Source organism: Leucoraja erinacea, chromosome 17, assembly GCF_028641065.1.
Source record: "Leucoraja erinacea ecotype New England chromosome 17, Leri_hhj_1, whole genome shotgun sequence".
Lineage (NCBI taxonomy): Eukaryota > Metazoa > Chordata > Chondrichthyes > Rajiformes > Rajidae > Leucoraja > Leucoraja erinaceus.
Window position 1 is genome coordinate 16,628,869 of NC_073393.1, and position 12,380 is coordinate 16,641,248.

The 12,380-nt window shown below is 45.3% G+C and overlaps 1 protein-coding gene across 2 annotated transcripts in view; it reads left to right on the forward strand.

Annotated features, from left to right (window-relative positions):
- The window catches only part of exoc3l1 (exocyst complex component 3-like 1), a 56,651-nt gene that overhangs the window by 38,388 nt on the left and 5,883 nt on the right, over positions 1–12,380 (forward strand). For both annotated transcript variants that reach the window (XM_055648683.1, XM_055648684.1), the window contains exons 6-12: positions 287–412; positions 1,071–1,171; positions 1,975–2,082; positions 4,835–4,985; positions 5,535–5,657; positions 7,241–7,396; positions 10,719–10,843. In XM_055648683.1, the coding sequence (XP_055504658.1) occupies positions 287–412; positions 1,071–1,171; positions 1,975–2,082; positions 4,835–4,985; positions 5,535–5,657; positions 7,241–7,396; positions 10,719–10,843 (890 nt within the window). The remainder of the gene's footprint in view (positions 1–286; positions 413–1,070; positions 1,172–1,974; positions 2,083–4,834; positions 4,986–5,534; positions 5,658–7,240; positions 7,397–10,718; positions 10,844–12,380) is intronic.

Below are 12,380 nucleotides of genomic sequence, written 5' to 3' on the forward strand. Positions count from 1 at the left end.
GGTCTGTTTCTATGCGGTACAACTTCATGACTATGCAGAGACAAAATGACATGTTGCCATTATCTCCATCTCACCATATGAGCCAGGCCATTGCACAACCAGCCCCAGGTGTATGTCCAGCACAGTCACAGATCAAGTATAAAAGGCAGGTCCAGGGTAATAAATCTGCCCAGCATTAGAAGCAGAGCTTTGCTTGAGGGAAGCAGTGCAATTGGCTAAAAGCTGTGGAGAAGGCAGCAGGGTCTGACTCAACGCAGCCTTGATATCCGCTGCTTTCCCATTGCAGGTGGCTTTGTCAGACTGGATGCAGAAGGCGCTGGAAGCTGAGGTGAGCGACTGGTACAGCGAAGGGGAGCCAGAGTCTGACCACGAGGGCTACTACCACTCCAGCCTGCCGGCCATTGTGACCCAGGTCAGTGTACAGCGGGCAGGCAACGGTTCACCCGCTTCAGCGTTGTGGTCAGTGCGGGGGTTTCAAAGAACACAGCACAGGAACAGGCCCTTTGGCCCAAAATGTCTGTGCCGAACATGAGGTAATCTAAGATGGACACAAAATGCTGGAGTAACTCAGTGAGACGGACAGCATCTCTGGATAGAAGGAATGGGTGACATATTGGGTCAAGACCCCTCTGCAGACTCCTCTGCCTGCATATGATCCATTTCCCTCCCTTCCCCGCATATCTAAAAGCCTCTTAAATGCCACTATCATATCTGCTTCCACCATCAACCTTGGCAGCGTGTTCCAGGCACCCCTCACACTGTGTAAAAAATATTTGCCTTGCATGTCACCTTTAAACTGTTCCGCTCTGACTTAAAGCTATGCCTCTAGCACTTGATATTTCCACACTGGATTGTCAACCCTATCTATGCCTCTCCTAATTTTATATACTCTATCGGGTCTCCCCTCCAGTGAAAACAATCCAAGCATCTCCAACTGCTTCTTATAGCTAATACTCTAATCCAGGTATCATTCAATCATGAAATGACTCCTGGAAAATGTCAAATGATATGTTGCAATACGTTTTGTGTGTGCTTGCATTGACCTTCAAACGTTGCCCTTTCCAAATCAGATGCTGGAGGAAAATGTCCAGGTGGCCATAATGATTGGCGACCGTCTCAGGGACCAAGTGGTGGTGATGGCTCTGCAGGAACTGGAGACCTTCCTCTACAGGTAACTTCCGATACGTAAATGGAGGAAGAAGTCGTATTCTCTCCACTGCTTACAACTCACATCCAAGATGTGCCATGATTTTCTGAGATAATCTATTGATAATGGATAAATTATTGTTTGGAGCTGAAGTTGAACACAACCGGTCACGAAGTTAATTTTTCATGCTGGTTGGACCAACATTTACTGCGTCGCCCCGTAAAATGTACAAACTCTGTACAGACAGCACCCTTAGTCAGGCGGGGTGGGGAGGGGGGAGAAGAGGAAAGAAAATTAATGAGAAAAGTATTTCAACCAGCTCTGGAAATGTGAGCTGCTGCAATCTCAACTCTCTTCCACATGTCCACTCTCTGTTTTCATGACTTGAAAACCATTATCCAAACTGGAATTCCGATGGATTGAATATTTTGCTATGACAGAACCAATCTATCCAAATACTGCAATCCAAGGATATCCCACAATACGCACTGCGATAAATTGAATGCTTCATTCATAAAAATTTGCAATGGTTGAAAGTTTCTATGAATTAAAAAATGCATCATTATCTTTCCAGGTTGTCATTGTTTCACCTAGCTGCATGAATTGTGATGTTGTGGAACATACAATGTTCATTAATATTTGCATCTCTTTCCCCTCAGTTTACAGAACCCTGGAATGTACTTCAGAACCAAACTAATGCCTGCAATAGCGAGGGCATTTAATGTGCATTTACCCTCTGTAGGCGGCTACCTGCAATAAGCATGAACTGTATCAGACTCTGCCTATCCTGAACCACTCGGGCTTTAATGACCTGCTTTATCTTTTAGGTTGCGAGAGGCTGTAATCTGTTTTGGGAAGGAGCGGAGCAAGGATCCGCAGCCTAAGTATTACTTGCTGTACCTCCTGACCACCGTCAACAACTGTATCGCATTCAGGTACTAGCAGCCCTCTGATCTGATCACACTGAAGAAGGGTCCCGATCCAAAACCTTCCCATCCTCTTTCTCCAGAGATGCTGCCTGACCTGCTGAGTTACTCCAGCACTTTGTGTCTATCTCTGATCTGATCAGACTAAAGAACGGTCCTGACCTGAAACGTCACCCATCCTCTTTCTCCACTGATGCTGCCTGACCCGCTGAGTTACTCCAACACTTTGTGTCTATCTTCAGCACTCTCATCTGTTGGATGTTGGTCAGATACCTTGGCCAAGAGAATGGATCCCTGCATTTCTTACAGTTCCTGAGTACAGGACAATGGAAGCTGCAGTTTGGGTTCATGTCCTACCTTCATGGCCTGCTGCACCATGGAGCTTCACCCTTCTGGCCCCACTGATTAGATCCAGCACTCGGTCAACCAACAGACCAGAATTTGTGGGTTGACTGATGCCCCTGTCCCACTTAGGAAACCTGAACGGAAACCTCTGGAGACTTTGTGCCCCACCCAAGGTTTACATGCGGTTCCCGGAGGTTCCCAGAGTTTTTTTGTCAGTCTCCCTACCTGCTTCCACTACCTGCAACCTCCGGCAACCACCTGCAACCTCCGGGAACCGCACGGAAACCTTGGGTGGGGTGCAAAGTCTCCAGAGGCTTCCGTTCAGGTTTCCTAAGTGGGCAGGGACATTAGGGCACTCATGGATATAGTCTGTATGAAGGAGAGTTGTAGCAGGGGGAGAGGTTTGATGTCCCTGTTGACTGGATGAACAAATGATATAGAACATAGAACGCAGAACAGTGCAGCCAGGAACAGGCCCTTTGACCCACTGCATCTATGCTGAACATCAATACACTAATCTAATCCCTTACACTAATCGCTTCACATAAACTAATCCCTTCTGCCTGCATTTGCTCCAGATGCCTCCATTCCTTGCGTATTCATTGCCCATCTAAAAACCTCTTAAACGCGATCATCGAATGTGCTTCCACCACCACAATTCTCCATGTAAAAATATTTGCCCCACACACCTCCTTTAAACTATTTCCTTTTGACCTTATGAACTCTGGCCTCTAATATTTGACGTTTCCTCCCTGGGAAAACCGTTTCTGAGCATCTACGCTATCAATGCCCCTCGAATGGTGGCCTCTTCACCTGCTCACTGGCCTGGAGCAGTTGGGGGCGGGATCCTGGAACTGGCTGTTCCATGCAAGGAACTGCAGATGCTGGTTTACAGAAAAAGACACAAAGTGCTGGAGTAACACAGCATCTCTGGAGAACAGTCTGAAGAAGGGCTCCGATCTGAAACATCACCTATCCATGTTCTCCAAAGATGCTGCTTGAGTTACTCCAACACTTTGTGTCTTATGTGTAGTAAGGAACTGCAGATAGACACAAAATGCTGAGGTAAATCAACGGGGAGGCAACACCTCTGAAGAAATAAGTTGGGTGATGTTTCAGGTCCGGACCCGATCTGAAACATCGCCTATCCATGTTCCTTAGAGATGCTGCCTGACCCTCAGTTTAGTTTAGAAATACAATGCGGAAACAAGCCCTTCGGCCCACTGAGTCTTTGGTGACCAGAGATCCCCGCACACTAACACAATCCGACATACACTTGGGACAATTTACAATTATACCAAGCTAATTAGCCTACAAACCTGTACATCTTTGGAGTGTGGGAGGGACCTGGAGAACACAGAGAAAATCTATGCAGGTCACGGGGCGAACGTACAAACTCCATATAGACAAGCACCACCAGTAGCAATGTTACAAAATTTTGAGATTTTAAAAATCAAGTCTGCAATTTATCCCATCAGATAAAGCATAACAATAAGTTTAATTTGACACCAAATTCACTTTCATATCTCACGTATTAAAAAAGTTATGGCCATTTTCATACTCGGAAATTAGCATCTTGTTCCCTATTGATTTTCAATGGACATTACAAAAAGCTGGGATCTTGGATAGTCAAAAGCCCATTTCTTAAGGAAAGATTAACATTTTTAAATAGCCTAAGTGTCCAAAGATTATTCACAAATAATTCACAATATAACATGATTTTTATATCTAATTTACATTAATTTATAGGCCAAATGGAAGGAATTTAGTGTTCAATTGCTGTAAATAAATGCCCATTTAAATTGGCTTTCTAGTGGGTTCCTGTGAACGCGCTGGTTTAGAACGTTCACATCGCGCTGGATTAGTGCCCTCAAATGCCGAGAAAAATACTGCGGGATATAAAAAGCCCAAAATGAACTACTCGCTATAGATAACTTTAATTACAGGGTTATATACATGCCCCATTTAATGTAAAAATAAGGTAGATACCTTTAATTGTTTGCTTTATAAAACCCTGGGGCTGTGAGAGGTTGTGGAGTGAGACAGTAATTTTAAAACTATTATATCTATTATTCGAGGCCTATAAAACTAATAATACCTTTTGCGACCGGGTCTTGCAGCGATTTTTCGTTAATGATTTACTAGGCTGAACATCTGCGATTAGAACAGCCTAATAAAAATCGCGTTTTAAACCCGCCCCCTCCAAACAGCGCCAAAATCGCGGACATGGCTTTGGGCAGATTCCCAATGACGATTCAGGTAGGTTTTGTAACATACCTACCACCAGTCAGTATCGAACCCGGGTCTCCGGCGCTGTAGGGCAGCAACTTTGTTCCTGAGCCACCGTGCTGCAGCACTTTGTGTCTTTTGTTCCATTTGGACACGCATTGAGTGGCGTCACCCTCTTGTACTCCAGAAAGTCAGTCCAGTGGCTGCAGCAGCAGAGTGACGGGGGCTCCCGGAGCGACGGCTGCACGAAAGCCTCTCACTCCATTGACACGGCCGTGGATCGAGCTATGAAGAAAGGCTGCAGGCTGTTGATCGATAAGATGCTTCTGGAACTGCAGGTACTAAACTGAGCAAGCACTGGGAAGGCACTAAGTGGGCTAGACCAGAAAGACAAGTTTCCGCTCTGAGAATGGTAGTGTTAATTTTAGATTACCTCAGCCAATAAATCCAGCAAACAGTGAGTTCAGATCCCTGTGTGCCAATTTAGGATTCAGTTTACAATCCTGGCAACAGTAATTGAACCCGCTTGGATTGGCATTAACCAAAAATCTGATCACTAGGAGGTCGGAAACTTTGACTTGTGTCCCATGCCAAGATGGCTGACTATTGACTCTCCTCGGAGATGGCCTGGAAATGGTCTATTCAATTCAGAAACTAGTCAGGCAAACAAACGTTGACTGTATTACTGCTAACCCATGCCATATCTGCCTTGCGAAGGTTAAATCCTGGAAAGGTAGAGCAAACAAGGGAAGATAATCCCATTTACCCATTCAAAGAATTTTCAACTTCGCTTACGTGAGGTTATGTCCCAGCTTAATCTTGTTATTATTAGCTGTGTGTCGGTTTTGCTTATCGGGCGTTAAACTCACTGGGAATCCTCTCTCCAGCCTCATTTCCTCCAGTTGCTGACTGGGTCCTGGCTCTCTGGCTGCGAGTTCATTGATTCCACCTGCACTGTTATCGACACGTACTACAGCTACTTCAGCCACATCCGGGAGCCCATCTTTCAGGTGAGAGTTGATCTCCTTCATTCACTCAGCGCCTGCTTCCCCTCCATCTCTAATTCGACCTGGCAAGAAGATGGTGAGCTGCTGTTATGTGAGAGGAAGAGCAACCCACAGATTTAGCTGTCACCCAATACCCAGTTGGAACCAGTGCAACTTCATGACCAATAGGTCAATCGGTGCCATTTTATCAACACTGCTCATTTTTTCTCCGATTTGACACGTTTCCCTTTTCACAGAGGCAGCCCAACTTGCTGAATGTTTCCAGCATGTTTTTATTTCAGATTTCATGCATCCGTGGGTTTTTTGTTTTTTTTTTGCTCATCATTTTATCTCCCTCTTGTTTTATCTGTTGCTTATGTAACAATGCTTGAAGGGAAATCCATCAGTGCCTCTTGTACATCATTATTTTTGGTCTTCTTGGTTGAGAGGGATTAGCAGGGCCAGAACAATGTGGGTTTGTGACAAGATGGATTAAATGTGAAAGGCAGGTTATCACCCTACTGCCAGTAGTTGTGAGGGACTCACTGGAATCTAGAAACTCCAAGACTAAGTGACACTGGGGCTAAAAGGATGGCACAGTAACGTAACAAAACGATGCTGCCCTACAGCACTAGAGATCCAGGTTCGATCCTGACTACGGGTACTGTGTCTGTGAAATTTATACGAAATGTCCCTTTTAGGGTAAAACCGGGGTGAATGTGGAGATAATGTGTAAACCAGTTCTTCTGGTCAATAGGTGAGTGGGAACAGTGAGAGACGGAGGCCATGGACAAATAATGTGGGGGATGTGAACAACAAACTGAGAGGTTGGACACAAAGTGCTGGAGTAACTCATCAGGTCAGGCAGCATCTCTGGAGAACATGGATAGGTGATATTTCGGGTTGAGATCCTTCTTCAGACTGATCTCTCAGATTGAAGAAATATCTCGAGTCGTAACGTCACTTATCCATGTTCTCCAGAGATGCTGCCTGACCTGCTGAGTTGCTCCAGCTCTTTGAGTCCTTTAGTGTATTAATCAGCATCAGCCGTTCCTTGTTTCTCCAAAATGAGAAGGTGGACCTGGGATAAATCCACACTGGACAATGCATTCATACAATGAGCAACCTTTCTTTGTTATTGGGCATCAATAAGTTTCTAGTAGTGCAGTAGGCTTGAGGGCAAGAAAAAGTGAAGATTAACCAAGAAGCAGGCGTATAATGGAAGGGGAAAGTAGTGATGAATGAGGTGAAGCTCAGAGTAAAAGGACGTGCCTTTATAAAGGAGTTGAGAAAGAATTTCTTTAGTCAGAGGGTGGTAAATCTGTGGAATTCATTGCCACAGACAGCTATGGGGGCCAAATCAATGGATATTTTTAAGGTGGAAATTGATAGATTCTTGATTAGTACGGGTGTCGGGGGTTATGGAGCGAAGGCAGGAGAATGGGGTTCAGAGGGAAAGGTAGATGAGCCATGATTGAATGGAAGAGTAGACTTGATGGGCTGAATGGCCTCATTCTGCTCCTAGACCTTATGAATTTATGAACTTGAGCTGCCTGTTTGCAGCCACCGTGTGCTCATCATGCTTCCCTGCTGTGTTGCCTCCACAGTTCATGCTGGTCGAGGGGCTGCGTCTGGTGGTCATTGAGTACATCCGCCGGCTGATGCTGAAGAAGCTAATCTGCAAAAACGGGGGCGAGCGAGAGAAGGTGTGGCACAGGTTGTCACGTGATGCCACACAGCTGCGGGAGCTTTTCAGCAACCTGGTGAGTGCGCTGAGGTAACTCCCTCACTTATCACCATCGAAGCGCTCACTGACCCTGACCCTCTTTCACTTTGTGTGCGACGGTGTGTCGTTCATTGCTTGTGCATGTGTGTGTGCGTTTGTGTGTGTGTATGTAAACCATCAGCCGTGTGCTTAAGGGATAGTTCTCGCTGCTCAGTCCTCGACCACCAGTTTGTCACGTTAGGTCAGCTGGACTGGTGCTTTTGGAATATCATACCTTAATCCAGATTAATGTTCTGTGAGCAGTTTTATACAAGCTGAACGTTTCTACATTTCCTGATGTCATAGAAGGAGACCATTCAGCCCATCAGGCCTATGTCAGCTCACCGAACATTTCCATTCCCCCATTAATTTTCCCTGCAATCTATTCCCCCATTGTCCCATCAACTCCTCCCAGTTCATACCTCTCACCTACTCTCCAGGGGGGCAATTTACAGTGGCCAGTTAACTTCCCAACCCGCACACCTTTGAGATGTGGGAGGAAACAGGAGCAGCCAGGGGGTCATAGGAAGAACATGCAAACTCCACACAGGCAGCACCAGAGGTCAGGATTGAACCTGGGTCTCTGGAGCTGTGAGGTAGCAGCACTATTAGCTGCATGACTTTGTCACACATGTAGTGAGATTGCCTTTAGACAAGGCACACCTACTAGGCAACATGCAAATTAATGCTACCCAGCATCGCAGGAAAGCCTCCATTCCCTACATTATCTGACTTGCAAAGAGCCTTTCCCTTGTGATGATGTGTGCCACTGTGTGTGTCCTTTCCTCCACATCCCGGTTCTGATCTGCTCCACAAGGGCTGAAGGCTTGAAGCAAAGTCACACCATTTCAGCAGCTGCCACATCACTCAATGAAGACCTTAGCACCAATGATGCTATTGGTCGTTCTTCAGCTGTTGGCTATTCTTCAGCAACCTGGTGAGTGAGCTGAGGTAACACCGTCACTCATCATCATCGAAGCATTAACTGACCCTGACCCTTTCACTTTGAAATTGGTATTGTTTGTACTTGACAGTTCGTAAGGTCGTGATGGGTCAAAGAGCCTGTCCTTATGCTGTAAGGAACTCTGTGATAGTCACGTGTACAAGGATTGAAGACAGTGCCTATGAACACATGGGCATAAGAAAACAGGAGCAAGAGCAGGCCACTCTGCCCCTCAAGTCTGCTCTGCCGTTCAATGGGATTATGGCTGATCTGCCCCAGGCCTCAAATCTTCTTCTGTGGCAGTTCCCATACATCTCAATTCCCTGTTTTTCAAAAACAAAATCTGCTTTAAATTGTAATTTTAAGTTTTCAAACCAATATCTAGAGGAACTCATCGTGGTCAAAGAAAAGCCAATATATTCATTTATACTAAAGCAGAGTAAGCAGTTGATGAATGTTAGACATTGTGTGCACACAGAAATGGCAGAAGCTGTAACCCTGGCATGCTCCTAATTGTAACATCATGGGTTTGGTCTGGTAAAACATTGCAACATAAACTGCAGGAAAGACACCATCTAAAGAGACCGTACACAACCTCAAAAAAGCGATCTCTTGGTCTTTAACATCGGTTTTATTTTGCAACAGTAGTTTCTGTCCTGGATATTTCTTTTAAGTCTTCAATGCTGCTCCTGTTCCTAAATCTGATATTGCTTTGACGAGTGAATTCATGGCATTTTGGATACTGTGAATGGACCAATACAGACAGCTCAACTTCCTGCCCAAACTCTCTGGAGGAGACGGAGGAGCGACATTCTGAGGAACTATCAAAAGTCCAAGTATTGTATATTCAGCAGCTGCTAAATACATGGATTATTGTTTTAAGATCATTTGGTTCACTCAGGCTCCATGGAATGAAATCTGCTCTCCCTACCGAGCTTACCAGTATGTCTCAGAAGCAATTAAGATGCATTTTGCCAAACAAGTGAATCACCAAGGCAAAAGATCTTTTGGAACTAATGTGGGTTATTGGGATTAGTAAAAATGGGGGCAGTGGTCAGCTGAAGGGTCTTTTTCAATGCTGTAAAACCCTGTGATTCCAACTGTATTTTCCAAATCTTAAATGTTCTCGCCTTTCACTCAATATTGAGATAATTCCCGTTGACTTTAAAATGCTGCCCCACCTGTAAGTCAGCAACTTTCCTATTCAATAAACTTCCTGTGCCTTCTATTGGCTTTGAAATTGAAATCCTTTTACAGATAACATGTTAATTTGCTGTACTTCATTGATGTTAAAGCACTTTGGTGCAGCCTAGAGGTTGGGAAATTAATTACAACAAGTTGTCAATGTCTTTTAGAGTTTAGTGTAGAGTTTAGAGATACAGCGTGGAAACAGGCCCTTTGTCCATGCTGATCATCAATCACCCGTACACTAGTTCTATGTTATCCCACTTTTGCATCCTACACAGAAGGGGCAATTTTGAGAAGCTAATTAACCTACATACCTTGTGCAGGAAAGAACTGCAGATGCTGGTTCAAATAGAAGATAGACACAAGATGCTGGAGTAACTCAGTGGGACAGGCAGCATTTCTGGAGAGAAGGAACGGACTGGTGAATGGTCTTGACCCGAAACGTCACCCATTCCTTCTCTTCAGAGATGCTGCCTGTCCCACTGAGTTACTCCAGCATTTAGTGTCTATCTTCAACCTACATACCTTCATGTCTTTGCAGTATGAGAGGAAACACACATTTCCTTATTTTATACCATTCCTGAAACATTAGTTTACTTGGAACGGCGCATCGTACATGTTCCTTGAACAAATGCTGTATTTAAAACACACTGCATGTTACTGCATTCTCTGTCCTGTGCATCTGGGTAAGATCTCATAACTGCTGACACATTTACTTTCCACAGACAGGAGGCTAACCTTTATTGTGCCCCCATGTTTTATACCAAAGACAACCCAGTCTATTGGGATTCACCTAAAACTTCCTCCTTGGGTATCTTTTCCACTTCCACTTTTGGAGAAAGGGTCCACCACAAGGCTCTGTGAGACAGTAAGCACGGTGATCCTCTGCAAACAGTCCCCAGGTTACAACAGGGTTCTGTTCCCGAGAATTGTTCATAACTCAAACTGTAAGTTGGAAATGACCATAAACGGTATGTGGATCACAGGAACAGCTGTGGGAGGAGAGTGTGCGGGCACAGGAAAAGTGGCTGCCAGCTGGCCTCACTGACTGACCACAATTTGCTGCCAAGGTGTCCGGCCTTGCTGTGGTAAAGGTGCGGAGCTGGAAGGGAAGGGCAGGGTTCACTGGGTTGAAGCGTGACCTTGCTCCTGGTCCTGACCGCTCACCCCTGTTTTCTGACTGCACCAGGGACTGGAAGAGGCCGAACAGCTGACCAACGCGATTTCCTCCGTGTCGGAGCTCATCAAGCTGAAGGACAGCTCCCTGCTCAGCCTGGAGGTTTCCGGCCTTGTGGCCAATTACCCCGACATCAGGTAACTCTTCCCTCATCGAGCCCGCAACTGCCCTTCCTTCGCCGGTCTAGTTCCAGCAGAGCAGCAGAGTATGCACCAGAGACATTGCCACTTCATCCGCTGAGAGGAATCTGATTTGCAACTTGGTGACATAGCTCAGTGGACTATAGTGTGGAACTCAAGCCTGAAAGTGTGAGAGGGCTCTGGCTCTTTATTCCGTTACTGTGACTGTCTTTATGTGAGATGACAAGTTAGTTAGTTGACACCAAAGGACACTCCAACCTTTTCTGTTTATATAAAGATGGCTACATTACTGCCCTGGTGAAGGCAGTGAGCTGCATTCATGAACATAGAAACGTAGAAAATAGTGAACCACTGCTGTCCTTCTGAAGAAGGGTCCTGACCCAAAACATCATCTATCCATGGTCCCCACAGATACTGCCAGGCCCGCCGAGTGGCTTGTGTTCAAAGATTGTTTGGTCCTGAATTTTATTGTCAATGATTGGCCATCATTTATCTCCCATCCCAGATTGGCCAACATTTATCATTAGGCCTGATTGACCCGTAATTATCAGTCAACCATATTGTTCAAACAGGAGCCACACAGAGGTCAAACCATATGGCAGATTCCCTTCACTGGAAACCTTTAGTATAGTGAGTAAAACTCTATTCATCTGTCATATTGGTGACTTTGATGGTGACAGAGTAGCAGATGTTCTGAACTATTGGAAGTTATTCTTGTTAATTAAACAACACACAAACATTTTTCAAGATGTAATGCAGCAGAATAATACATTTTCCAGTGAACCTACTAAGTTTAAAGAAAGCATGGGAGCCCGAAGCAGGTGAACAGATGGGGGAGCAGAGGAACTGGGGGCCTGGTGCTTGGAGTGTAACCACTGTGGTCAACATTAAGTGTAAAGGAAACATCTGAGATGGGGGAGAATGAGCATGAATTAAAACAGGAGGCAGCCAGCAGCAAGTGTAAGCAGTAGAAAGTGTGAAGAAACCCCACTGCTGGGAACGGTTGGTGTAGATTACAGCAGGAGACCGTTCAGTAACAATAGGTTTTATTGATAGACCATCTATTCTGAATTTCATTTCCAATCCGGCCAATGTGAATCAAGCTGACGATTTGCGATCACCCCTTTTATGCCTACTGCCAGAACAAACGTCACCCCAGCACTTTTAATATGGTCCTGGTAACACCGAAGAGGATGGAGACAGGGGAGACAGAGGAGGGTGGGTAATAAAGCTATGTCTAGTTTAAGGTACAAGAGTTCTGGCAAGAGGTGGGAATGCCTGGTGGTGTTTGTTTGCGAGGTTGAATGGCAGGAGGTGCTAGTGGGGGCTATAGACAGGGCAGCTTCTGTGCAGCACAGGGAACCAAGCGCAGGAGGTTGAACACCAACCCGGCAACAATCATGTAAATATTTCAACTTGTTTTTACACCCAACACCGACTTGTTTGGGTTTTACATTGAAGGAGTTCAAATATATTTGCCTCAATGTGACTGTGTGACAACCGATAAACGAAAGCTGATTTAGACTCTGCTCTT